Consider the following 27,483-nt stretch of genomic DNA (forward strand, 5'->3'; position numbering starts at 1 on the left):
CTTTATTGAGTGATAATTGCAAGTGATTATTGACTTGAATTATTGCAGGTGTTTATTACTTTTATGTTATTGCAAGTGTTCATTGCCCTGAATTATTGCAAGTGTTTATGATTTTGAAGCATTGCAGCTGCGATCGTAAATTAGGGATTTATTTGAAAGCTAATGTTGAAAAATATAACGGTCAAATGTGAGAAAAATATATGTACCATATATGTATATAAGTTTAGCTGATGAAATAACGGTTAATATAGCGTAGAGAACTATCGATATAAGAATATTGCACGTTATGATTGTGATTGTGCATGTCGGTATTAGTCTAAGAACTACGGGTAAGAGCTCCTAAAGCTCTCCTATGGTAACTGCACATCGGTAATGTAGGATACAGTGATACACTGATAGATCTAGATCTCTACCTTAGGGTCTCCGCAGCGTTGTAGTCTCCCGCGAGGAAGCCCCTCTCTTTTTTTCTCGCTGTATGTATATATCATGTATATATATAATATACATAAATATATGGGGCACTCTAAGTGAAATCGAGGAATCATTTGCCTCGTGTCCTCAGATCCTTACATAACTTTTTTTTCGCATTCATTCCACTTCAAAGAAGCCTAATTTTTTAAAAGAATTTTCTTGATACTCCTTCAGGTAGCGCGACGATCGTTTTTGTGTAAAAAAGGGATACTCTACTATAGTAGAGATCAGTGATAAATCAGTGGTCAATTGCGAATTCCAGCTAAGAGCATGCGCCAGCATCGTTCTACCGCACTGTTTAGAAATGAGACACTTCGTGTACGCTCCGCTAGCTTTAAAAACTCAACTTTCCAAGCCAGTGTTGGAGAAAATTCTTTTCAATTTCCATGAATTTAGCCCACAAATTATTCATAAATTTAGAACAGAACTTACTTTCACTCCTCTGATGTATCTCGAGCTTAACTATGAATAAATATTACCTCGTTTTTAAATTGAACTTGCACTAAAAATGTCAGTCTTTAGAAACCCGTTACAATCGAATTCTAACGTTTTCAGGCTCTAGCAACTCGGGTGCTAAAGCTGTTCGTATCGATTGTATGTATCTATGCATGTATGTAATGTACATTTTGCTTATATTTGATGATGAAAGACATTTTTCTTTCGTAATACATCTATTGAAAGCTTAAAATCATTAATTGAAAGAAATAAGTATGAGAAAAAGAACAACTGCTACACGATCATCATCTATTACAGTTGATATAAGATGTGATAGAGACGTGGGGATTTTGTTTACTATAAAAACAAGCAACGTGTATTTTATATTCGTTTAGTAGCTAATACATTACGATAATAATAGGAATAAGTTTTAACGTCAGCAATTATATACAATTAGAATGAGCTTTTACCCACATTAGATTTTTCATTCTCTCTCTCTCTCTCGCTCTCTCTACTTCCCTCCTTCGTGCGCTCACTCTTTCTCTCTCTCTGTTTATTCTCTGAAACCACTAAACACTTCTAATATTTATTATTAACTTGAAATTGATTTGTTCTATAATTATTACAAGCTGTTATTACAGCCGATTACCGAGTTCAGAATAAAAGACGGTTTATTACAAAAAAAAATGATTTCAATTCTTAACAATAGTCAATGTTGACGAAATTCAATAAAATTTTGTAACGTTAAAAATATCATAGTTTACTGTGAAACGTACTGTCATATAATTCTTCATCAAGAAATACAATCGCACGTTTCAGCTTTTTGCACTTTATATGTGGCAAACAGTGTTAATTAATAAATAAACCTTTTGATGGAATATTATACCGGGATGAATTCAGAATTTCAACTACTGATTGCCAAGCGGTTCTTTACTATTTGTAAAGTACATTACAAAAAATATCCTTGCTACTGACTTGAGATGTGCCTGTCTATTATGGTCTGTCAATACTTTTTCTTTGCCATTAGTCCAAGCCCTTAAGTATCAATCATAAAGAATCGTCAGCCCAAACTTGTCTACAATAACATTGAATGTACATGCGAACCTTAAAATGAGTCACAAAGTGGAAATTATTCAACTCCCACGAAATGATTTGATCATATGCACAGAGGTTGGTAATTGATGAGGAGTAATTATACGTGTGTTGGAGACAGCAATGGCATTGGTTTATCGTTAAATAATGTTATTAAAATCGCGTATACGTAAAATCTATATATCTATAATTTGTGTGGTATGTATAATATAATAATAGTAGGGTTAATTTTTTTCATCATTTACATATAATTATTAATAATATACTCTAATATACTGTACACAATCAGTTTGGTTCCTTCTACATCCCTCTTGTTTCATAATCCAAGCCACCATATTTAAATCCAAGCTGTTCTCACATCCTTAACTGTGTTCAACGCACATAGCTACAACACTTTCTTCATTTGATTTCGGTAATGGTTGTCCTCGTATTGTCAACACTACTTCATAACATAATAATATAAATAAAGACAAAATCCAAATACAAAATATGCCATAGAAAAGTAACAAAGTTCATTACCCTCTGAAAATGCATTCTATTGTCTTTTACTAAGTAATGAATTGTGAAATTAAGTTAGTTGTTTCTTCTTTCTAACTATCTATCCATAGGGATAATACGCGTGTGTTTAAATATAGTTACAATGTGCAGCTGCACACTGTTTTGTGCATTTTGAACTTGTGCTAGCTTCAGTAGTGACTGCGACGTATATCCAACATTTCTCTTTAGCGTTATCTATTTGAAGATGGTCTGTACGCTGTGCGGAACAAATGGATGGAGAGAGGGATGGAAAAACAAAGTGGATATATAGGTATATATACTGCCATTGGTTAAAACAATTAATATTATAGCAGAAAACACCTGCGTCTTGGCTTGGGATGGATAGGTGGACGGAGAACGGCGCGTATCGCCTCGTCAAACACGGTCTTCAAGCCTTTCTGCGTCAGGGCTGAGCACTCTAGGTACTTGACAGCTCCAATTTCCTTAGCCATTGCTAAACCCTGTTGAAGTAAAAAGTAATATGAGTAAACACAATATGATGTATTTATTATTATGATTATTCTTAACCCCAGAACGACAGACTAGGGTGGATATCCACTCAAGGCAGTCTTTAAACTACTGAGTTAGTGAGTGACATTGTTGACTCTGAACCTTCATTATAATTCAGTTCAAGGTTCTAAAACTAGAGTCAGGTCAATAGCGCTATCAATTTTCCGCCTGCAGTGACAATGGTAGACGTAAGGCTTGCGTGTAATTAATATCCAACCGTCTGTAGTTCCCATTGAAGTTTTGTTGCCGTAAGTTGATTTTCTTTTTATTGCTAAAATACACGTATTCCACGTATTATTAGGCTACTTGAAGGTAAATAGTCATCTATACCGTTTGCAATCAGGATTTCCATAGTTTACGACCCATTATGTGTTGGCAGAAGAGAAAAAAAAATAATACTGAAAACAATACCTTTTTTTATGATATATATTGTACTTCGCAAATAGAAAAATATACTTTGAAGACAACATATTATGGCCCATTGATTAAGTTTTCATGTAACATTTATAACAAGAGATTATAAAAAAAAAAAAAAAAATGAAAACTTTACAAAAAAAAGAATAATTTTTAAATAGTTGAGATTGCAGAACGTGAGTATTTTTTGCCTCGTTATAGTTTACTGAGTTTCAGATGTTCTCAAGGTATCTTCGTTTTCTAGAATGGGATCATCTTAATTTTCCCATATCATGTCATCTTCCGTTCCATCGATTTCATAGCAGATAACAATAGAGAAAACGATGGTTTCTCTATTTTTCCAGTCGGAGTAAGAGCATGATCTGCTTCCAGCAGCTTAACAACTCCTCAATCTGTCTTTAAACGGCTTCTTCACCACCACGGCCAGGATTTGCAACTGAGACGTCATGTCTCCTGAAATGATGACTAAATCGGTCTTCAGATTTTGAATTTGACACTTTACGGCGCCACTTGTGTGCCTAGTGAAAGTATCCGGAACTAGCACTGCTCTTTGCCTCAGTAGAGAGCCAGGTCGTTTATCCCAAACCACTCTCGACCAGTCTTGCACTAAATTTTCAGAAATCCACCCATTGTCTAGGCAGCGAACATGTATTCCAGATGGTCTAGTTTCTTTCGGTAGGTGTTTGCGTTTAAATACAACGTATGGTGCAAGTTTGGTGCCATCAGCTAGCACCGCCAACATAACAGTAATTCTTAATTTCTCATTCCCAGAGCTTTTGATGAGTACGCTCTTTGCACCTTGCAGACCGACAGTCGTATTTAATGACATATCAAAATATACTGGAGTCTGGTCAACATTACCTATTTGACCAAGTAGATAGATAAGCTCTTACCTTAATTTTAATAAAAATTGTTAGAACTTGTCTAGTTTTTTCTCGAAATCATTGGGCCGACGTTGTTCTTCCCCATAAAGTTAAACCGTGTCTCCGCATCATACGCTTACACCATCCCATACTAGCTTTAAATTGGCTTCGTGGAATATTCATTAATCTTGCTACTTCCAATCCCCTCAGTTGAAAAACTTTGCACGTAATTGCAAAACCTTGGTTCCTTTTCTCAAATACAAAGGCTGCAACTTGACTATCCAATTCTACATTTCTACTGGATCTAGGTCCACTAAAACTACGACGTGTTCAATTGGCATACTTTAGCTTTTGCTTCATTTCACGCCAATCGCGTACATTTTTTCTCTGGTATACCGTATTTTAACGCAGCTTGGCAATTGTTGGTGTTTTTGGCTTCCCATACAACTATTAGGTTGAAGTTCACATCATAACTATGACAAAGGTTTCGTCCACTTGATTTGGCTGTGAACCCCTACACTCCACTCTATCTGCATTCCAAACATTCATTTTCTCAATGACTCCATGCACGAAACATCTTATAAACAATTTGTTTATTCCAACTTCAGACTGATGCTCTAAAAAATTGAGGTTTGAATTTTCGATCTTCAAGATTAGGCGCGCATGCGCAGTGCGCGGATATTGCATTGCGAGAACATTACAATTATCAGTTGATAACGAAATTTCGAGTTGATAATGCAGACCCCCTGAAAAGTCCCGAAAATAGGTTGAGCCCGAATATAAGTCAAGTATGGTTTTTGAGGGTAAATTCGTTTACCAAAAACCTGGACTGATATTCGGGCCAATACGGTATATAATTTCCCTGACTTTCACCAGAGTTTTTCAATTATCAAAGAATTACATGACTTTTATCCTCATTTGCAGACTTTGTCACTACCCTGTTGAATAAGCAAAAAGATCTGATATACCTGAGGGTAAGTGATTGGTGCGAGCTTTTTGTCCTTGAGTCGTTCGATGGTTTCCTTGTCTTCACGCAAGTCAAGTTTGGTACCAACCAAGATGATGGGAGTGGTTGGGCAATGATGACGGACTTCAGGATACCATTTGGCTCTGACATTTTCAAAACTAGCAGGATTTACCAGCGAGAAGCATATCAAAAAGACATCAGTCTGTGGGTATGAAAGCGGCCGGAGCCTATCGTAATCCTCTTGACCAGCCGTATCCCAGAGGCCTAGATTTATCGGCTTACCATCCACCATCACGTTTGCAGAATAGTTGTCAAATACCGTTGGGATATATTCACCAGGAAATGCATTTGTTGTGTAGCTAATCAGCAGACAGGTTTTACCCACGGCCCTGTTTGAAAATTGTAACAGTCAGTGCTAAATTTAAACAGGTGTTTCAATAATTAGAAATACTATTTTTTCATTTCATTTTGAACATACTTCATTCCCATTCGAATAGTGCACATAAAAAATAAACTGTAATTATCACTACCAATGACAGTTGGTCTTGGAGACACAGTTTTGTGTAGATATTTTTTAAATTTAACACAGTCTAATTTTGTTTTCACTGGAAACATGTGTCCATTAATTAAAATTTTTAATTATCATTATCATTAATGAATGGGGACCAAAACATGGTTTTGGGTGTAGCAGCACAACTACCTTCGAAGAGTTTGAAACATTGTTAATGATGTCGTATATTTTTACTGGGTTAGCTGCATTTGTAAACGGATTAAAGAGTAAGATTTTGCCCGTATAAAGTATAGCAGAGAGGTTGGAATGCATGTGGGTAAAGGAATCCGTTGAGATTCATATTGCAGAGGAAAGGGGAGGTGTGTGGTCTAATTGCAAGGGAAAAGTTGATTGCTCTAAGATTTCGTGCATCAAAGTTCGAAAGTGGAAAATGCCGATTTTCTTCTCAAGTCAATACAACTAGTTGATCTGAAATTGTTTCACCATATAATAAAGGACTGAACATTTTGAGGAACAGCCTCTACGATGACACGACGATGACCATTGACCACACACCAAGAAGACAGTGTCAGAAAAGCATCTCTTTTTGCCCCCTTACTCGTTTTTGTTACGCTTAGCAGATCTCGACCAGAACGTGATTACAGTATTTGAAACCCGTAGGACCAACTCACCCGTCGCCGACCACAACACACTTGATCGCTTGCATTATCACGGATAATCTGTTGAATAAATCGCACGAAACGGACGAGAAATGTAACAGAGACTAGATCACTAGACCACACGTAAAGGGCGGGGAGACGGCCACGGGAGATACACTGCTGGAGTATTTTGATAACTCTGCATCATACACATGTATATTAGTCAGATGGATTTAATTATGCCCGAGAAGAATGGTAACGCGGCAGTAAAAAAATTCTCGTATCCATCGGTTAGATATAATTAAAAGTTGGTATCACGTTGAACTCTACTTGAAGTAAATGCATTTATTCATGCGATTAGTTGCCATTTTGACGGCCGTAGGTGACGGATAAACACTAAAGGACACAACTGACAAAATGGGCGCCATGTGGCGTCAGCAGGTGTTTGCGCTTGACGCCAAGTACAATTCTCACCGAGCCTTAAATCAACCGAATCTCAGTACGTAGTCTAAACATTCTTGCATCGGATAGGCATAAGCACGTTCGGTAAAAATTTGTTCGGATAATCATTTCGAAGCATAGCGGATAAATTTGACAGATGCCACTTGGGAGTTGTCAAACATGATGACGTCCCGAAGGTGCGCACCGATTGTTTAATTTCGATTATTGTATCGATACGCTGACCAGTCGATTTTTCAAATCCCCTTATGCCTGGTTTACTTGCGCAATTTGAATGAGGGTATTTATCCAATTATAGTTGGGGTCTGATAGAGAGCGTTAATAAAATGGTAATACGTGCACTCAAAATGCATTGAAATTTTACATCTAGATGAGGCTAAAAGCACGTTGGCGCTTTTCCGCGACATTAAATTTGTAATTAGTTGTAGTAGTAGTCATGCACTGCAGATACAGAAGAAATCAGTCTTTCGGAATAAAATGTGAAGTAATAAAGCCAGAGTAGCCACACTACCTTTGGATTACTAAATGACGAATATTTTCAAATTTTCTCATGACCTTGGCAGCAATCTGCTTTTCTTAATTTGCTGAAAAATTCGCACATCTACCCCAAAATCATCTGGAGTAATGTCGACAATTTTGTAAATCGGAATTTTTACAGAGTAATTTTAAAAAAAGTCGCTGAACCATTAAATGCTGACAAAAATAAGTCCAGAAATGAATATTTTCCTCATAAACTTGAGTCTTTTTGAGACAACTCAGAGATTGTAAATTAGCATAGAAAGTTGGAGCAATTCCAGAAACCCAGTTATTCTTTGTACAAATTTTTCTTTTGCCATGCAGAATATTTGCTAAAATTCTTCCAAAGTTTGCAAAGATGTGAAACTTTTTGGAGTAAATCATATAAATTCAGAGTTTTTTAGAGAATACTTTCCCCAGAGTTGTATAACTTGCGGCTCCGAACAAGCGCACGCAAAATCGCAAATATTTTCACTAATCATTCCAAATCAAATCCTAGGAGCTTTTTGAATTGTGTATCAACAGCATTAATATCACTATTGAACAGGGACGAAGGAAGAAAGTATTGACTGTGAGTGCTGGTAACAGGCATAATGAGCAACCCAATGAAGTGTACTGCACATCATATAAGTTTACATTCAGTTTAATCTTGCGAAGCCATGCTAATCATATGCAACAGCAAAGGCTCAGGCTTAACCAAATTATTAAACATGAGAGATTTTGTAAAAAGATTGAATATTTTTCTTCGCTTAACCAGTGAGAAAAAAAAAACAGTGAGAATCGCGCATGTTTTCAAAATAAAAATAAACATTTGAATTTATTATGCAAAATTTAATTTGTAAAGACTATGGTAATCGTCTTCAGGCAAGCTGCTTGGTGACAGATAAATTCATAGATTTTATATCGTTGTGAATTCACTGTATATTATTTTTTTGATGTAGCTCCTAACATTATTCTCAATCACAAAATAATGAACTACTGTTAATAGTCTGAACTATGGAATTTTTTTTAATAATGTAAGAAATAAAGAAGAGTGTTGAAATGGCCATTTGTACTTTCAATTCAAGCATCTAACTTTTACTTGAAAACTGCATTTTTCCTCAATAGCTAAGAGTTGTTTTGCCCAACTGACTCAAGTTTAGTACTTATTTCTATGAATCCTGAGAAAATTCGTGATTCCAAGATTGTGACCATATCTCTTGCCAGCACCGAAGTAACTCACCGGTTACATTTTAAGGCTATCTATTCGTAGCCACCTATTTCTGTTCTTACATCTGAAATGAAAATCGAATTTTCAAGTTGCACTGAAATTATACTACTATATTTGCATTTTTTTTTACAGGAACCTTGTATATACGACGCCGTTGTCAATTGCTCAGACAGAATTTTCCAAAGGAATCTGAAATTCACATAAACTATGTGAAAATACGCTCTCAATTATTGCAACGTAGGTATGGAAATATTGCAGATCAGAGCTGCACAAGTGTGAGCAGTCGAAGTCGTTCAACAAGTATTCGCAGTTGTAGTATTTCACGATTGTCTGAGCAGGAGTTTAAAACAAATGTAAATAACTCAGGCCTTCAGTCATCATTGATGGATGGGATGGGCGGAACACAAACTGTCTTTCAGACGAGAAGATCAATTGCTGAAAACTATGCCTTTGTTGGTGTCCATCACATATTTGATCAACATTCTGCTGCTGTATCAATGTTGAAATTTGCAAACAATGATAGATCAAAGTTGTGCTGTGCTTCTTTAGATGGCATTATTTCAATCTGCGAAGTAACCGGTGTTACTGGAACTCCACCCAAAGTAGTTGCACTGCTAAAAGGTCATGAGAAAGGAGTTACAGCTATTGATTGGAGTGTCAGCAATGATTTGGTAGTCTCCTGCTCACTCGATGGTACTATTAGACTATGGAGTATTCAATACACATCGTTGGATCCCGAGACATTTCAATCTGATTCCTTAAAGACAAATTGTTTACGGATTGTCAAGGATCAGCTCCGTGCCGCTATCTTGTGTTGCGCTTTCCTCCCAGCCAATAACAATTTAGTTATCACTGGCAATTCACATGGATTACTACAAGTTCTAAATGTATCTACTGGAATTTATCCACGGGAAGGCACTGCAAAAATTGGCGGAAAGGTTTCAATCTTAATTCATAAAGCTTAGAGCTATTGGCAATATATACATCATAAAGATTTGATAGGAAATATCTGAGCAATTTACTAATCTTATGATATGTTCATTGGAGAAATCCGCTAGTTGATTCAAAATTTGGTATTTGATATGTATATCGTATTCTTGGTTGTAAACATGGCCATTAATCATCCGTATAAGTACTTTCCAAATTGTTTATAGTTATTCACCTTATTCTATATGTCATAAAAAGATTCGAAAGTTTTAGAGATATATTTAAATTTAATTTTTTTCGTTTTATTATTTCATTTTTCATTTTCGTTGACTTTGATTTTAAATTTTTCATACTGTTTTCAAGTACTTTATTGAACTTTTCCTCCTGGGGAACATACATTTTTCATTTGATTTTGATACTAAGAATGTTTATCATATTTAATACAATGATGGCGATTTCTTCAAAATCTTGCACTAAGAAAATTTTGTGAAACTGTCAAAGCAGCTGTGGCTTTGTTGTTACTAATTGTCAGGTGAGCTTTTAGCTATGCTTTTTTGAGCCCTGAGTTTAAAAAAATAATATAATGGAATGAATAAAGGATGAATGACGTTTATCCAAAACATCTGTGGAATGGCAGCATCGATCAAAGCGATTCAAACGAAAAAATTTCTCATTGTGCAATCCTTCGATCCAATGCAGTACCAATACTCAACTTGGTTTAATTTTTGTTTTTAATCTCGAATTGTTCAATAATTTTTTTATAAAAAATTTAGATGCTCAAAGACTTATTTAAGTTAAATTGGCAAATTGATGAACGCTGTAAAGATTTATTGATTGAACTGTTTTCTTAAAAAAATCTCTAATTGTTTTCGTGTCTTATTGTATGAATGATTCTGAAGAGATTCTGAAAATATAAGTTGTTTTATAATCAAACTTGAAATATTCAAACTTTGCAAATCACGAAAAGTGAATATTAAATAATAATCCGATTTACAAAGAAATCACTAAAATGAAAAATAAACGATTTGCAAGGCCTAGAAAACAAAAATTGTGGATTCCGAATTATTCTTCAAAATATGCAATTTACATTAGACGTTCACACCTCTGCAATTTCATAAGAAACTGAATGAATTTTTTCGAAGATGATGACATTGTAAAAAAACCAGCTCGAACTTGTTAGTTATTATGGTGAATTTTCAGATTCTGTCGTTAGCATGTGAAGAAAGCGGAGGAGGATCCTTGGTGTGGGCAGGAAACGATAGGGGAAGTGTAATATCTTGTCAGCTCGAGGTGGGCTCGGGTCGTTTAACAAAGCTTCGACGGATCGATGGAATTGGTGGAGGAATAACGAGTCTTTCTTGGCGATCCTGGCTGTCCAAAGAATCTCCTTGGCCTACACTTTTATTGAACAGTGCCTGTAACAGTCTTTGCCTTTATCGAATAATTGATCAACATGGGACGCTATCCCTCGTAAGAAAGTACCCTGTCAGACACAGGTAATCTGTAAATATATTTTCAACCTTTTTTACCAAAAGTATCATATCTTTTCATTAGTCAGGATTTGGGTTTTTCGAAAGCTATAACACATTTTCTGATGATCTCAGTTTCCTTTACTTTCTAAGAGGCCGCAATAGCGTATCTTTAGCAGATGTTTAACATATCATTGAAGGGGAATAGCGGGTGCAATTCTGCTACAGCGCCTTTTATGGATGAATAGCATGGAATAGAACTTTTCAAGTACGCTATTTCCGTGTAGTGCTATATTTTTCGTTTACCCTAATCCTACAAAGAGCAAAGTAATTTTTAAGCATATCTATCATATTACCCATGTACTAAAATGTCACCAGTCATTTATTAATGTGTACTATTGAATTGTGTACCTAAGAAATGTGTACCTTAGAAACCTTTTTAAAATACTCCAGCTAAGAATTTTTTGGTCATCTCATTCAATTTTCGATATGAATCTTGCTGAAGCCATAGAAATTCACAGGTGTGTCTTAATTAATTTCTGACAACTGCTGGCATTAAAATTATATCACTTTGTTACTTCATTACTCCGATTATTAAGAGTATTATTTAACCACTTGATAATATACAATCCCCATGAAGTCTCATGAAATTTAAACTACTTTCACTAATTTCAAATTCAGAAAAATCGGCCAATCTAGGCATACCAAAATTTCTAACAAGATAAAATTCTGAAAAATACCGATTAGCTCTTATTATTGCTCAAGATGTGTAATGAAAAGTTGAATAATGAATTAGAACGGATGAGTATCAAATGTTGATCTAGTTAGCATGACATGTACCATGAATATATTCTAGGGCTCCAATCAATACTTCGTTACTATTAGTCGTAACATATTAGTATGGTATTCAGTGACTGAGAATTCTATATCTTTAGATAAACCTGATCACCACATATGTGATATAAATTTGTTAACGTAGTAGTTGAGTAGAGGATTTGCATTGTACACATGTATAGTTTATCTATTTGGTTTCAGCACTCTCGTTATTTGGCCACTACTTGGTTACTAATCTTTTAATCTCTGGATTTTTTAGATATCTTGTTGAAATTATTATTTGATGTTTTCAATACAGAATGTTGAAAAATTAATAAATCAATAGATAAGTTATGGTAATGTTGTTGACAGGCAATACTTGGTCCGATCAACATTCTGTCCACAAATGGGGGCATGTTTAATAGCTACTGGCTCGGAGGAAGGGGCTATCCATCTGATAGACTCATCAAGGGAAGGCAGAGGAGCTCGAGTGAATCGTCTCCAAGGTCATGCTGCACCCACACTAGCTCTTTCTTTCAATTACGACGAGTCTCTATTAGCGACTGCCGATCATCAAGGTCTTATAATTGTGTGGCGCAACCATCAACATCATCATCAGTAATCATTCTACTTTAGGCATTTGTTATTTATTGCTTTGGACTATCATGAACAGATTTTTAATATTCAAGATGAATATTTGCATTGTCGCCTATCATTCATTTGTACGCTCCTAAAGGAATTGTCTGAAAATTATTTTCTTGATTGCATATTTTCCCTGAAATTGAGAAAGATACATATATATATATATATATATATACATATATATATGTGTGTGTGTGTGTGTAAATTGACTGGGAAAACAACTGATTTTGTAGCGGGACAGATGCAGATACATGCTATGTGGGAACAGAACTAGACTCTGAGCTATTCTCAGCGCAGCTTTTAGGACCCTTGGTTTATTGAATCTTTTGTACTTAAAAAAACTCACTGAAAAATGTTCTATAACTTTGTTTTATAATACTGTATATATGTAATAAATCTTTCCTATAGTAATTTTAAATATAAGTAATAGATCGATTTAATATTAGGAACGTCACTTGAAAGTGAAAACAGCCTTTCTAACTTACCCCAACGAATTCCTCCTGCCGTGTCATACACTTGAAACAAAATTATATTTTTGCCTAAAATTTATCTGTCTCACATATAAGACTGATCCAAGTTGACAGTACATTTATCTTTATTTTGCTTCGTTTCGAATAATTTCCATGAGTTTGTATTTATATCATATCATTTATCAATTTATTCAATTTCGAGTGTATATGCGTGGGGTATTTACGCAGAATAGATGTGTCAGTGTCAAAGTATGTTATAAATCGGCTTATTAATTAATGGAATGGCTAAGACTCCAACTGTAATCTAGATTAAGCAGGAGCGGTTCATCTGAGTTGTGAATTAACTGAAATATTTTGTTCAAGTGTTTACTTCTAAAAATCATTTTAGCATCAATAAGCTGTAGAATATATTGTGGTGATGCAACGAAAGTGTCATAATAGAAGCAGAAACAAGTGTCAACAGTAAATCTTTGCAGAAGTGAATACATTAGTGAATGCGGAAGCGGAGGTATAAATACTATAAATAAAACTAATATTTTGTCAATTATTATTTTTTTCATCAAATTAATATTCGAAATTTAACAAAGGCAACTTATATTTAATAACAAGTAATTTAGTAGTAAACTAGTGCGGAACTTCCGCAGTTGCGGAAGCAGAAACGAAGGTCGGTTGCAACACTCACTACATACATGTGTACACATAAGGGTTGGTGGGTGGGCGGGGGGGAGGAGTACTGGGAGACTTCTTAAGCCAGTGTGTAAATATAAATTTTATATCTTTTTAGTGATATAGCGATGATGGAATGGTTATGGATAATATTTTTTTATTCATGCGTTACCGTTTTGGATACTTGCAGAGTCAATTATTAACTATTTTTCAAATTTCAGGAGCTTATGCATCGCATTCCAATTATCTGTGGATTTTATTATTCCTGGACGCTTGTGGTCACAATCTCCTCCGCTAGTCGAAGTTCTACTCCACTTTAGAATCCATCAGTCACTTAGCAATGGTAACATTATTTATACCGGGAGAGTCGTTTTAAGTATCGAGAATGAGAGGGACTGACTAGACGCGAAGGCACATCCCTTCAGCGAATAAACGGTCAAAGCAATTGCGTCAGACTGTGATCATGACGGGCGAAGGATATCTAATTTCTTGTTATAGAAAAAAGTCTCAACAACGACTAATTGAGGTAACGTTTTTATTTTTAATAGATTTCGGAATAAATGTTTCAAGGATCCCTCATCTGATGAACTATCTTTGATTATCAATCGTCCAACTAGTACCGCTTACCACAATTTCATCCTGTTGATTGGCTAAAGGGATGTGCCTTCGCGTCTACTAAGCCCCTCCCATTTTCGATACTTGAAGCGACTCACCCTGTATAGTGAATGTTGAAAGTACATTGTCAAAATTTTTCAAATTTTTGAAATCGTAGAAAAAAATACATACTTTGTAAATATGTACCTATGTTATAAGATGTGTTAAATCAATATTTTGCAGTATAATCATAATTATCTGTTTGCACATGAAGGCTGTTTTCAGTGAAGTGCAGTTGATTCAAAAGATGTGTGAAGGATTCTGACTTTATCATCGACGATAGGTGTTTAAAAAATACATCAATTATATTAGTTAATTTAAGCTAAAAGAGTAAAAAGTTTTAGATTATTTCATTTACAAATTTAAATATCGTATAATCGTTGTCATTATTTGCATCAAGGAATTTAAAATCAAGCAAGTATTGTTGAACTGGCAAGGGCCAGTTTCGAAAAATTAGTTTGTCATTAAAATAGGCTTATACCATAATTCCACACATCAAAAGCAAGTTCTGATAAGAGTAAAACTGATTCTAGAACTGAACGAAAGTGTAAGAGAAGTAAGCTGTTGAGATAACATACTTGAGCTATGGCTAGAAAAGTTTAGAACGCTCTATATCGCATTGGCCTGATTGACTTCGAACAGAGGTGTTTTTATCCTAATTGGTCACACTTCAGTAGAATCGCATAACGGTCACACAGGGTTAATTTTACCCCAAAATGTGATATCCTGCTTCAACTATGAGTTAGAAAAAAAAATCTAGGTATTGTTTTGATTGTTTAAATATCGTAAAACATCGGCAAAGTTAAGGTAACGAAAAAAATTGTGTTTTTCACGGAAAAAACTGTTTTTTTCTAGAATTGATTTAGAGCAAAACATTATGAAAGTCCATTCCTGAACTCTACAAAGAATTTGAAAATCGTTTGGAGTGATATTCACCCCAAGTGATCAATTAGCGCTAAAGTTTACAATTCGTAAATCGTAACGTTACTAATCATATCAGAAAAGTTTTCATAAAATTCCTAAATAGTACTAATTGTGATGAACATCGAAAGTTTCGAATTCCCAGATCTAGAAAAACGATATTTAATCATGGGCACAGCACTGCTTGTTTTATTTTAGGTGTTCGAGACTCTTAAGTGATACCTGAAAATAACAGAAAAAACACTGTAATAATGTAAAAATTTAATAATGATACCCTCAAAAGCTCGAAACGACCATAGAAGAATATTAAATCTCTAGTAGAGTGAGTAGTCAACTACGTTGTGGATTGATTTGCCATGGATGATTACAGTTTAAAGTCGAATTTTTTGTAAGTAAACTAATACACTCTTTCCCGAATATTATATTGCTTGGACGACTTTATTTTCAAAGGAAATTGATACATTTTAGGATTTTTTATGTCAACTATTGCATATTGGAATAGCTGTTTCATTCAGTTATGCAGCGGTATCAAAAAATGTTCCTATGACGGAAGTAACTTGTTCCGGCGAATATTTAGCATGTTTTGCAGGATTTTTGGAGAATGGGATACTGCGATATTTAGCATAAAATGTACTGTACAATGGCAGTAATGATTGTCGTAAGGCGTGACGTAACTCATCCCGGAGTCGGGCATCTGGAACCGAATATAAACGCTGACACTTGGCAGTTTCTTCGAATTCCCTCGTAAACCCTGCGAATCGTTCTTTTATGACTTTGGACCCCAAATCTGTAAACAAAATTTACAATTTGGATCGCAAGAAATATTTGTACATACGTATTAGGATGTATTCATAAGGCACCCTGTTTTTGTAATGTCAAATTTTTACGATAATAATTATTTAATAGTACCTTTAACTAAGTATTAGGGCTGTGCGATTAATCGTTTAGTCATTTATTTCATTTAATTATTTCTTCAATTGATTGATCCATCGATTGAGTGATTTTCCAATTGATCGAACAACCAGTTCTTCAGACTAACCGGTTTCCGCTTACTTATTTTTCAAGCAATCAAATAATCGATCAATTGGAACAACACTTGATCAAAGCCTGCGATTAATCGATTATTTGAAAAATCAATTGATCAAATTCCACGATTAATGGATTAATCGCACAATCCTAGTACAAAGATGAATCATTGATTGTGAGCGTTTTATTTTAATCGGAAATTACTGGTAATTTTGAGAAAAATTGAGCGAAATTAACGGGAATGCTGAGAATTAAACCCAGGCCCATTTCGAAGGCTACACTGTTCTAGCCATATATAGTTTGCCTACAAATGTTAATTGGCATTCAGTTTCAGTACCTTTGATTTCGAATTATTTGTTTTTATAGTTGACAAGAAATCCACGATTTCTCGGGAATTTGGAACACGATGGTCATTTTTGCATAAATTTTTCGTAGAATATTGTGGTTCGACAGACATAGTTGTAGAAATAATTATAAAAATTGATTAGCGATCATTTTTCGTACGTCACTTGTTAAAATGGCAATAATTTTTGTAGAGTATCGTAACAGTCTAAAACAAACAACTGATGTTTTTTCTTACATTACACTCACCTGTTAAAACAAGGTGAGTTGAAAAATATATGACAGATTGATAAGATGCAATATCTAGCTTTGGTTGAAGATTGGTAGTGCATTGTTTTCATTATTCACATCCATTTTTCACATTTGTAATGTCATAGAAAATCATTCTTAAAAAGAGATGTTTTTCTACAACATTCCACAAAAAAGAATTTCTACGTTTTCAAGTCGTAGATTTCACGAAGACTTGTGAAACTTTACGATTTTTTTTACAATTATCTGTGTAAAAGGATAACTGCTGCTATTCAATTTCTTTGATTTTTGTATAAATTCGTACAATTCTACAAGAGTGCACAGAATTTTACATTCATTTTTATGATCAGTTGATGGTTTTATTTTGCTCGAGAAAACTGTCGATTATCATAATTTTTCATAGAAGTTCATACTCATTTATCAAAATTCACATTTTTATTTCAACTGTTTGGAGTAGTCGATTTTGTATTTTGTGTAGGTGATTGTTGATTATTGCAATTTGATATAATATTGCAGCGTTTGCTATGAGAGATGTAAAAAAATAATAAGTGCCTATGACAAACGATTTTCTATAATTTTCTATTTTTCCGTATTTTCTTAAAATGTTGTGGAGATTATTTTCACCAGGGTTTCTCAAATAGATTTTGTTAGAACATTTGAGAATATTTATGAAATGCCACATGTTTTGGCAAAGATATTTTTGGTTTTAGTATTAAAATCTCACCCAACGGTAGATATCCAGTTAAACTTGAAAGCTGGAGCTCGAAAGATTATATAATGAAGCCACTATTATCGTCTTTGCCTATTTGTCCTGATCAAAGACAAAGTTTCTGTTTGCTAGTAGGCTTGAAAGTATGTAGTACTATCTTCCTATTCGAATTCTGAACGACTGTTCATCTTAACTTAACAACTTCATAAATGTACTTGCTCAGTCTTACCCAAATCATCGGTTATTTCAAGATGCGGAATTGCTTTGGCAAATGTCGCTGTGACGTAATTGATTTTGTCCCGAGCCAACAAATCCTGGTAAGTTGTTTTAGCTGATGGTTCAGCTAATAGTAGTAACTCCATCAGTGAGCTCCGATGCAATGCATTTATCACATGGTTGTGATTGTTTAAGCGGAAAAGCATTCGTAATGCTGGGTCAGAATAGGACATATCACTTCTGTTCACGAGAGCCAAATTAAGTTGTGCAAGAACTTTTTCTGTGTCATGCAATGTGGACAAAAAAAATCTTGTCAATTTTCATCCAAACAAGATTCAGGGTGGTGATAGAAGCCGGAGTACAAAGTTCCTGAGATATCCCCAATTTTCAGAGCACATTTTTTGAATTTTTTTCCCATTAATACCCGTTATCGTACTTCACAAATGGTTGTATAAATGGTATTCAAGTTAATTTCTAGAGAATGATGTAATAAAATTAAGCAGATGTTACATCAAAAGGTATATCGAAAATTTGTTTGTTCTATTTCAAACGAATTATTATTTAATTTGATGTTAATTAATATCATTATAATTGAAATGATTTTGGCAAACAAAACAGATATATTTCTATAATATTTCCTTGCGTTCATGAGTTTCACGAATTTCCCTGAGGCTTTTTTTTTTAAGTTTTCTAGAGCCCAAAAATTCCCTGAGAATTCCCAGATTTTCGAATCTCCTGATTTTGTCGCCACCCTGCCGTTCTTATAAATACAATAAAACACATTTTACACTAAAATAGTAAATTTAGATTTCATAAGTAAATTGAGCTATTTGATATTTGAAATACTCAGTTAAAAAAATGAAGGGGTCCCTCTCCCCGTTGCCCGTTTTTGCAAGTAGAAAATTGAATCAAACATAATTGTGAAGTTAAAAATCTTGACTTCAAGCTCCATTTTCTACATTTAGTGCATACATAGTTTTTCTCGAGTGACCTTAGCTTTAAAGTCACTCATGCTAAATTTGTAAAGCGAACCTTCGACTTTGTTGTACAGGTTTTTTTTTAGATTTTCAAGATAGTCGTGTCGTAGCTTGTAGTTTTTCCTTCAAGTTTTTTACTTTAAATTTCATTTACGATTTTTTCCTGCCAAATTATCTAATAACAAAAAAATAGTGTCCAAACAACTTTGATCCTACATAACAAATGAAAAAACAGCTGTACAGACATTTGAAGAAAAATGAGATTGAACCTGATTGTTCCCTTTCTGAATCTTTCATCAAAAATTACCGTCAACGTCATTGGCAAAACAACTTTCCAAAGGTGGCCCTTAAAATTCAGAGGTTGAAATTTAAACTTTACACAGCTTATGGAAAAATGGTGATTCATACCATTTTGAAGAATAGAGATTTTCCTTCAAAAGCCAATATTTGAATTTTTCCTGTGTTTTCTAATACCAAAGATATTGAAAGTCAAACGAAAAGCAGCGACTGTATGCTTACCTCCAGCCTTAGAATTACCCAAGGTTTTTTACTTATGACATAAGAATAAAGAAAAAAGAATAAATTTAGCAAGAAAAAATCGCTAAGCAATCGAAAAAAAACAATTTTGAAGGGAAAGCTTCAGATTACAAAATGCAATAGGACGAAATTCAGTTCATCACATTTCATCGGGCGAGTTCAAAGGTTCATTTTACAAATTTCATACGAGTGACTTAAAGATAGGATAACTCGAGATACGTATGGGCTTAATCAAGAAAATGGAGCATGAGGCCAACATTTTCAGTTTCAAAATCATTTTTGATTCAACTTACTACTTGCAATTTATACATCGTTACAGTGTCAGGGTGTCATCAATGAAACATCAAATTTCCTGATTTGAAAGCTCTGAGAAGCGGACAATCATATATAAATTATTTAGGATTGTTCTTTCAATTTGCAAGAAAAAAGAAAGAATATATTTTGTTGAGATAACTATTATCATATTCAGTGATACCACTATTCACACACGCTTGAAGACAATATTTGACCAATGAATATTTACGAAATGAATTTTGTAATAGAACGTTAAATTCACTCACTTCAAGTACTCAGGCTAAATATCATGTGGAGATCAAACATCAACCGTAAAACTTTTTAAGTTTGTAAAATAAGTGGACCATGTGGGCCCCACGGAACATGTTTGGACCCCCAGTAACTTTTTTTTTTATAACTGTTGATCGCTCAAAACTTTTCTTCTAGCAAAGTTTCAGGAGAAACATCAAGGAATGTATGTGAATTTTTATTTAAAAAACTTGATGAAACCCTTCAACTATAGCAGCCAATTAAACTCAAAAAATAATCTGTGTATATGCAAAGAAACAGAGTCAATTATAATCGAAAAAATTCAAATTTCTCTGATTCTGGCACCTTGAAAAATTTTTCTGCAGCAGAAACTAGCAGGATGTTTAATTTTATAAAAAGTTCGGTTTCGACCAATTTTTTATACTTTACTTCAAGTGGCTGACATAGATCCGCTCAATTGTAGAAATAATGATTATCAATTTACTAGTGACCTGATTTCAAGTAATTGATTGAAAGTATAAATAATAACTCAGAATAAGTTTAATAAGAAACTATTACTAACTGATATATACTCCAAGTAGTATTCTTTGGTTTTCCTCTCCTTGCTGAGACGATGAAGCCAATGCATTTCCATATGAAGACTCCGTACCAGTGCTACGCTTTAAGACAGTTCCAGCTGTATCAGCGCATTCAGCAAGATGTTCCAAAAAGACTAGAACATTACTGGTACTCTCGGCAACTGTTCCGTCCTTAGGTAAAGCAGTGCCTGAATCATTTCGTACATTTTCGGCGAAATCCTCCAATGCTTTGGCACCCTTAATGTCAACAAGAAATATTACATTTTAGGTCTAGCACATTAACAATAGAATAATTAGAGACTGCTAATAATTAAAGATACCTTAATATTAGACTAGAATCATTGGCCCTATCACTGTTATTATTGAATCACCACTTCGCCCACAAATATTTGAGATACCAAATTTATTGCCAATATTGCCAATACAACATTATTTTCTATATTACTCCACTGCATCTGAACTATAAACCGTCCATTGATATTATTAGTAACCATTATTTATTATTATTGACTGTTACTGACATAACATCTATCATCACGTCATACATATAGTATTAGTTGATTATTTATTGAAAGAAATAAATTAGAAATATTTTTCAATGGCAAATTATGCCAGAGCTGGAGTCATGCCAAATTATACAGCAATTGCAAAATTCACTATTCTGCCATAAGATTCTCACATGAAATGAACTAAAGGCTACCACATCATATTTCAATCGGTTGGAAAAAATGGTGTAATTTCCACTTGTGTGATACTAGTAAAAAAAATTTTACTCTAAAAAATTTTAGAAGCTTACTTAAAAGTCATTTATATTAGACGCACCGTGGAATTTAACGTGTTGAGTACCGAGGCAAATTTGGACCTTAGTGCATAGTCACAGCCTTCTACAGTTCTCTCCAAATCAGGTCGTAATTCACTAAGATGTTTGAGGATTGGAAAGACAACTAAGACGGCAGAAAAATCACGTCTTGCGATACATCTCTTGGCTCGTGCAGCAATGCTTTCACCGTCATGTGCTACCAAGTCCATTGCATCTCGTACAGTAGCTTCTAGCACCTGTGGACACGAAGCTGGAGGCAGTATACGAGCAAGAAGACCTCGTTCAGCCTGCATAAGTTTGTGGAGACCAGCAGCTAGCAATAGGTAATTTTCCATTTCCTGCTCGTCTGGCGCAGCATCTTCCGCTACATAACCAGAGAGCTGAGGCTGTGATCGTCGAGACGAGGGTAAAGAGAGTCCTAATCCTGTTGTTTGTGAGGCTTTGAATAACATTTTGGTAGCTTTTTTCTCCAGCACATGCTGCAGCCTTCGTGATGCTCTTCGTCCAGCATTCTCCTGTGCAGCCAGAGAATGCCTGTTCGGAAATTTGGCTCTCTGCAATATTAGTCAATGATTCAGATGATGGTCAACTTTTAAATAAAAATAGATGTGTAATACCCTGATATTGTCAGCTGTTTGTGAAATATATTCGAAAATAAGTAGTGTTTGTGTAAGCCTGCATTTACGTGGCGTAATTATTGATCATTGTAAATATCCTGCAATAGTGAGTGGAAGTTTGTAGGTTTGTGGTATAGGTTTTGTGATTAAGTCGACGAAATAATGGTATTAAAGTTAGCAACGTTAATGTTTTGATTTTATTTTCATAACATTCTCTCAATTCTCAATTCTAATGTTGCAAGATTTTGTTTTTTTTCTCGATGTTTCATTCAATCGACGTTACTAACTTTAGCCACCTCAGATATATGTATATATCTATTATTCATTGCAAAAAGGTTGAAGTGAATATAGGCTTACACAAAAATTGCATGATTCTAACAACTTGAAGAGCAACTTATATCAGTCACGGATTCTGAATTGTGATTGGGGGTGACTCACAAGGAAAACATGCTCATTTAGATGCAACAATTATGAGCAATATTTTTGCATTTCAAATTAGAAGGCAAGTGGAGTTGTGGAATATGGTGGAAGAATCCCAGGGAAGGTTCGGGAAGGACATGAAAGAATTTGAAAATTTCCAGGGGGGGGGGGGGGAGACGCAGTACTTCAATGTGACAGAAATTAGCCATGAGGATACAATGAAGTAACGTATAGGGAAAGTGGGCCAGATGATTTTTTTCTACTCATGAGCATATATGTGAAATACGATAATGCGAAGTTAGTAATATTTGTAGTTTCTGTTAGCGCAAACAGTCTGTGGATCAACTTTTTTCTCAAATGAAAATTCGGTATCACGCTTATGGTATAAAAAAACGAATGAAACTTTTCTAACTGCAATATAGTACTTGTAGCATTATCCATAGCACACATGGTTTCACGTCAAATGATGACACAGGGCATTATGTCTTATCAGAAAATATCAAAGTTACAAAATTTATTCAGATACTTCATATCATTTTCTAAACCTCAAATTACTTGAGTAAAGAAAAAAAAAATCTAAAATTTTAGGGCTATTGTGATGACAATGTGGAAATTTTTCTACTTGGGTAACTTGTTCAATTAATAAGACATTTGACATCTGAGAACTGAAGTGGATTCAGATTTGATCGTACTCATTTTTGATAGTTTTGTGATAGTTCGTATCTCACCCAGAAATAAGTGAAGAGATCTTTTGGAATTCTGCAGTCTTACTTTGTTAATTTTTGTAATGTTGTGAAACTGCCAAAGAGAGTTGAGATATTCTTGTTGACATTTGTACCACAAATGAAAACCAGTGATAGGATTGTTTTGAAACTTCGACTAACTCAATACATTGATTAATCATTAAATAATTTTAATGATGTACTCTCAACAGAACAACACTATGGGATGTTCTGAAATTTGTGATTTGCTATATTGAATATCTAAAGTATATGATGTTTGATTCTACTGAAGTTAAGGTAATTTACACCTTTCGAGTAAGATGATGCATCACTAAGGAAATCGTATAAAGTTTTATCCTGATTTGTCAAATAGTTGTGAACATAATGCAATATGCTTTGCTTATCAACAGTATGCCAGAAAATTCACAGTAAATGTTACTTCAGTCTATGGTAATGCTGGGAGATGTTGTCATAATGGAAAAATATTTCATGCTCCTAATTTAGCAGCAAATAATTAAATTTTTAAACATTCAATGTTTTTAATGAAACTAAATATTAGTGAGAAGAAAAAAAAACTACAAGATGTACAAAATGACTTGTTTAGGTTCTTTTTACGCTAAGTTTAAACTAACTTGCAGTAGATGCAAACTCTTTATGGATGTGGATTTTCAATTGATAGTCCAGAGGCTTGTATCGAATATAATGTTAGTGGTTGTTTGATTGAAGTATGTGAACAACCATGAGAGTGCTAATGACATGCCAGGCTATACACGCTTGTTTGATCGTGTGGCTGAGGAAGGGATTGACAATGATAATTTCTATGTAGAACATTTTATATATATCCCAAATTTCTTTCCAGTAACAACCTATGTGTATCTGACCTGCGGCTTAACTTTACTGAAGTTAAATGCTGCATTGAGAAGATTAAACCTGATTCTAGTGTTGGCTCTAATGGGATATATCCCTTTTCCTTAGGAACTGTGCGATGCTTCTGTGCAATTGCAGCCTCTTCTTACTATTCTTAATAAGTCTCTCAGCAACGGGATATTCTGGACCATCTGGAAAGCGGACTTCTTGTCTCAACTTTATAAGTCTGGTGATAAGAAGAATGTCGGTAATTACTGTCTCATCTTTAAGCTGAATTTATTGGCCAAGGTATTCTATGCAGCAGTTGAGTGTAAACTCTCTCTATGCCTAAGGACTCACATTATTCCTCAGCAGCATGGCTTTATGCCACAGAGATTAACTGTTAGTAATCTAGCTATATACTTTAATCATATCGTAAAGGGGTTAGTCGAAAAGGGTCAGACAGATGTTCTCTATATCGACATGGTTAAAGCTTTTCACAAGGTGAACCACAAGTTGCTGCTCAGTAAACTCAACATCATATTGAAATTCAAAGTTTCCTAATAAGTAAAATTCATGTGCCATCGGATGTTCCCTACAGGTCTCATCTAGGGCTACTGTTGTTTTTAACTATGATTAATGATATTGGGCGTAAGATATATCAGTTCTAATTTCTTACTGTTCGAGGACAACTTCAAAATTAATAAAACAGTCAATTCTGAATTAGACGCTTTCTAACTCTGGAGTAATATTAGCAGCGTCTGTCGTTGGTGCCGGGATAATGGCCTTAGTTTCAATGATAAAAAGTACTCGGTCACATCTTTTTCTAGGCCAAACAGGGTAAATGCAGATTATTTACTTTATGACGTACCATTATAGTAGTTCTATGCTGCAATTTACCCTGGAGACTTTAGCTGTAGATCAGTAATGGAGAGGCTTAAACTATTTGGCTGCACCGTTTCATCCTTAAGAACTAACTGCTAGGGCAAATTGCTGACTTTTGGCTGATTTCACGTTTGTCCATTAACTTAATATGTTTTTATGGCCAATCGGACTTAGCTTCTACATAGTTATAAGAATGAGATATGTAAAATGGACATTGTCGTGTGTATTGTGTTGCTCTACATAGTCATAAGAAAGAGAAATGTTAAATGTAGATTGTTGTGTAGGTATTGTTCTTATTGCAAAGAGTTATTTCCATAAATAAATGAATGAATAAAAATTATTTTTTCATCAGTGAAACGTTGAAGCAATTTTATGTACACATACTTGGGGGGGGGGGCCTGCTCGTAGCACGCGCAATTCAACTTGCTTACCATAAAATCACAACCTCTCGTGTTTTAAGAATGGCTGAATCATGGTGCCACTACGAACCTCTACGCAAAGGTCACTCTGACTACCATGCTAGTAACATTTTTGCAATGTTGGCTACGCATATAAAGTAGGCGAGTTGCAATTGATGAACAAGTCCTTTTAAGAGAACCTCTCTATGTAAGTGGTAAGTAACTGATCTTACAGGCATGGGACTTGTGGCATGAATACTTCCACCACTGGCGCTCCTTTGATGTTCCTTGAGAAGTTGAAGAGACCTCAGAACAATAGCCGATCTAACAGATGCATAAATTTGTCCGTGTTTTCTGTAACCCCTTTCTTCAAGCCAGTTCGCAATTTTGATTAAATCGTCAAGGACCCCTTCTGGCAACTGGCACAATGATTGGTATGCCTCTTCACCACCACTCGCATCTTCATCTGATGTTATTAAATCGAGTAAAGCGATGGGCAGCACTGGTTTGCTCTGACGTGCTAGAATATCTTTGAACTCAGCATATAGGGATTCTGAACCAAGTGTAAACATTGTTGAAACGTTCTCCAGTTCAACAGAACTGGGATTATTTTTCTGGAAATATCGTTGTGCATTGTGTAACCGATTCATGGCATCAAGGAAGGCATCCAAACCACCGGGACTTGCAGGTCCATTGCGTATCGCCAATTCAACCTCTTGGCAAACGCCATAGTAACCAATAGCATGGTCCAGTATTGATAGCGTTTTTTCTATGTCTGAAATAAAATTTATGAGTTAACACGATTACTAAAAATCCTACTTTTATCTTGTGGCTACATTATGATTATGAATCTAATACTTGTTTCGAATTTTTTAATGCTTATTTTACTTAGGAAGAACTAAATTATTGTACTGCAATAATTTTGAAGTTGACTTTGAAGAATTTGGGTATGTTTATCTTCATAGAAATTTACTAAATTTCAGTCAACTGCAATATTGCGAGTAGCAATTTTTCCTAAAAATCCATTGTGATACTAATTTTAGAAACTTACATTTGGTAAAAAATAACAAATTTTACATTCAGTATTAAAAAAAGACGACCCCGAAAAATTAATTTTTAGTATTTTTGAAGCATATTTCTCAAAATCGTTTTTTGCTTGAAAAGTATCTTCAAGGCCTAATTTTGTAAGAGATTAGCGATAAAATCGTATTTATACTTCGCACATAAAATGTTGGAATGTTTGTGTGTTGAAAAAAAAATGGTAATTTTGATTAACTTTTATTGCTTGCTTTTAGAATCCGCCTACTTTATGTGTCATACCTTTGGATTCGTTTGCACAAAAATACATTTGTGTCTGAATGTTATAACAGATTTTTGTGCATTACAACTATGCTATAATATGATATATGTGAGGTTTCTCGAATATTCTATTCTAAATTTACCAGGATCAGGTCAGCAAGCAGCGAGGCCCAAAACTATTAGATTCAGATCAAAACTACGATGGTTTAAGCATTTTGAATGTGATAATAGTAATAACTTTTTCTTGAGACTGATATCTGTGTTTGTTATTAGAATTTGTTCAGGATAAATTTTATTATTGGGAAAGTTAATTGTCAGCTTCGTTGTGTTGACAACGAACAAGTTCCATTGAAAACTTATGTTGCTGCTAATTCTGAGATTCGATGATGAACATTTCTAAACTGTAAATGTTACCTATAAGATTATGGCTGAGGGTAGCACTGATATACAATTGTGATCTTTGACCTCTTTTTGATCAAGTTTGATCAATTAAAACTGCTGGTACATGATGGATCGAAAGGCGGAAAAATGCAAATAATAGAAACTTCAGGTAGGTTGTAGTTGACATTTGCTTGCGTCAAAGAACTCACCGACGAGCACTTGTAGCAAAAAAAAACCAAAGCTGATGCATTACTCTTTGAGGGTGAAATTTGTTTGTAAGATTTACCATGTTGTTGACGTTGAAGATTTCCAGTCTCCGTATACACTGGTAAAATGGTACGTTGGAGTCTAGCAAGGCGTTGCTCTAAGGATGACAAAATCCCAACGATACCGCCAGTGACACGTTTACTGCGATCAATCTCCGCCTTCAATGCAGACAAACCAGCAACCTCAGCTTCTAGTTTGCATTCGATTTCAAACCTGTGTTCTGACGTGTCAAGCATGATTTAAAATGTAAAGGATAACTAGTTTCCACCAACCCTCCCAATTGACGCTATTTTTCTTGGACGTCAGTGACAATAAAAAGCTTGGAATCCAAAGTGTTCGTGTGCAGGCACTTGACACTCCGTCTTTCCTTTTTTGCCGTTTAACTATCACCCTGAGGAGGATGTGCTAACACTTGTCACTTGACACGCTTGACACCATAGCTTGACACTTAACATATTTTAAGTCC

General features: G+C 34.7%; 3 protein-coding genes across 5 annotated transcripts; 1 reads left to right on the plus strand and 2 right to left on the minus strand.

The window, feature by feature from the left end:
• Nucleotides 1-1,551: 1,551 nt before the first annotated feature.
• Nucleotides 1,552-6,629, minus strand: LOC124406613 (ras-related protein Rac1). Its single transcript, XM_046882079.1, has 3 exons — nucleotides 6,472-6,629; nucleotides 5,291-5,678; nucleotides 1,552-2,996 (listed from the first exon to the last, which is right to left on the minus strand). Exons 1-3 carry the CDS (start codon nucleotides 6,504-6,506, stop codon nucleotides 2,841-2,843), a joined length of 579 nt encoding a protein of 192 aa, XP_046738035.1. The 5' UTR covers nucleotides 6,507-6,629; the 3' UTR covers nucleotides 1,552-2,840.
• A 205-nt stretch (nucleotides 6,630-6,834) lies between these two features.
• Nucleotides 6,835-12,593, plus strand: LOC124406612 (WD repeat-containing protein 13-like). Of its 2 annotated transcripts, XM_046882078.1 has the most exons (5): nucleotides 6,844-6,937; nucleotides 8,756-8,860; nucleotides 9,173-9,561; nucleotides 10,751-11,046; nucleotides 12,205-12,593. In XM_046882078.1, exons 1-5 carry the CDS (start codon nucleotides 6,856-6,858, stop codon nucleotides 12,452-12,454), a joined length of 1,122 nt encoding a protein of 373 aa, XP_046738034.1. In that variant the 5' UTR covers nucleotides 6,844-6,855; the 3' UTR covers nucleotides 12,455-12,593. The 2 variants fall into 2 exon arrangements, with proteins under 2 accessions (XP_046738033.1, XP_046738034.1); XM_046882077.1 differs by having other exon boundaries at nucleotides 6,835-6,937; nucleotides 8,756-9,561.
• A 2,712-nt stretch (nucleotides 12,594-15,305) lies between these two features.
• Nucleotides 15,306-27,371, minus strand: LOC124406933 (exocyst complex component 7). Of its 2 annotated transcripts, XM_046882620.1 has the most exons (6): nucleotides 27,037-27,367; nucleotides 25,304-25,845; nucleotides 21,185-21,736; nucleotides 20,347-20,599; nucleotides 17,741-18,007; nucleotides 15,316-15,972 (listed from the first exon to the last, which is right to left on the minus strand). In XM_046882620.1, the coding sequence occupies exons 1-6, from the start codon at nucleotides 27,251-27,253 to the stop codon at nucleotides 15,701-15,703; spliced, it is 2,103 nt and encodes a 700-aa protein (XP_046738576.1). In that variant the 5' UTR covers nucleotides 27,254-27,367; the 3' UTR covers nucleotides 15,316-15,700. The 2 variants fall into 2 exon arrangements, with proteins under 2 accessions (XP_046738577.1, XP_046738576.1); XM_046882621.1 differs by lacking the exon at nucleotides 17,741-18,007 and having other exon boundaries at nucleotides 15,306-15,972; nucleotides 27,037-27,371.
• Between the last annotated feature and the right edge of the window lie 112 nt (nucleotides 27,372-27,483).

The sequence above is a fragment of the Diprion similis genome, chromosome 6, assembly GCF_021155765.1.
Source record: "Diprion similis isolate iyDipSimi1 chromosome 6, iyDipSimi1.1, whole genome shotgun sequence".
Taxonomy (NCBI): domain Eukaryota; kingdom Metazoa; phylum Arthropoda; class Insecta; order Hymenoptera; family Diprionidae; genus Diprion; species Diprion similis.

What these genes read in the sequence shown, in the direction of transcription:
- LOC124406933 (XM_046882620.1), bottom strand. Translation starts at nt 27,253, where the DNA reads ATGCTTGACACGTCAGAACACAGGTTTGAAATCGAATGCAAACTAGAA. An exon ending in TCAACACGTTAAATTCCACG is followed by an intron (nt 20,600 to 21,184) that starts GTGCGTCTAATA and finishes GTTGACATTAAG; the next exon opens with GGTGCCAAAGCATTGGAGGA. An exon ending in TGAAATAACCGATGATTTGG is followed by an intron (nt 15,973 to 17,740) that starts GTAAGACTGAGC and finishes TTTTGTTTACAG; the next exon opens with ATTTGGGGTCCAAAGTCATA.
- LOC124406613 (XM_046882079.1), bottom strand. Translation starts at nt 6,506, where the DNA reads ATGCAAGCGATCAAGTGTGTTGTGGTCGGCGACGG. An exon ending in TGTGTTGTGGTCGGCGACGG is followed by an intron (nt 5,679 to 6,471) that starts GTGAGTTGGTCC and finishes ATTTTCAAACAG; the next exon opens with GGCCGTGGGTAAAACCTGTC. An exon ending in CACCAATCACTTACCCTCAG is followed by an intron (nt 2,997 to 5,290) that starts GTATATCAGATC and finishes TTACTTCAACAG; the next exon opens with GGTTTAGCAATGGCTAAGGA.
- LOC124406612 (XM_046882077.1), top strand. Translation starts at nt 6,856, where the DNA reads ATGGGCGCCATGTGGCGTCAGCAGGTGTTTGCGCTTGACGCCAAGTAC. An exon ending in CTGCAAAAATTGGCGGAAAG is followed by an intron (nt 9,562 to 10,750) that starts GTTTCAATCTTA and finishes GTGAATTTTCAG; the next exon opens with ATTCTGTCGTTAGCATGTGA. An exon ending in AAGTACCCTGTCAGACACAG is followed by an intron (nt 11,047 to 12,204) that starts GTAATCTGTAAA and finishes TGTTGTTGACAG; the next exon opens with GCAATACTTGGTCCGATCAA.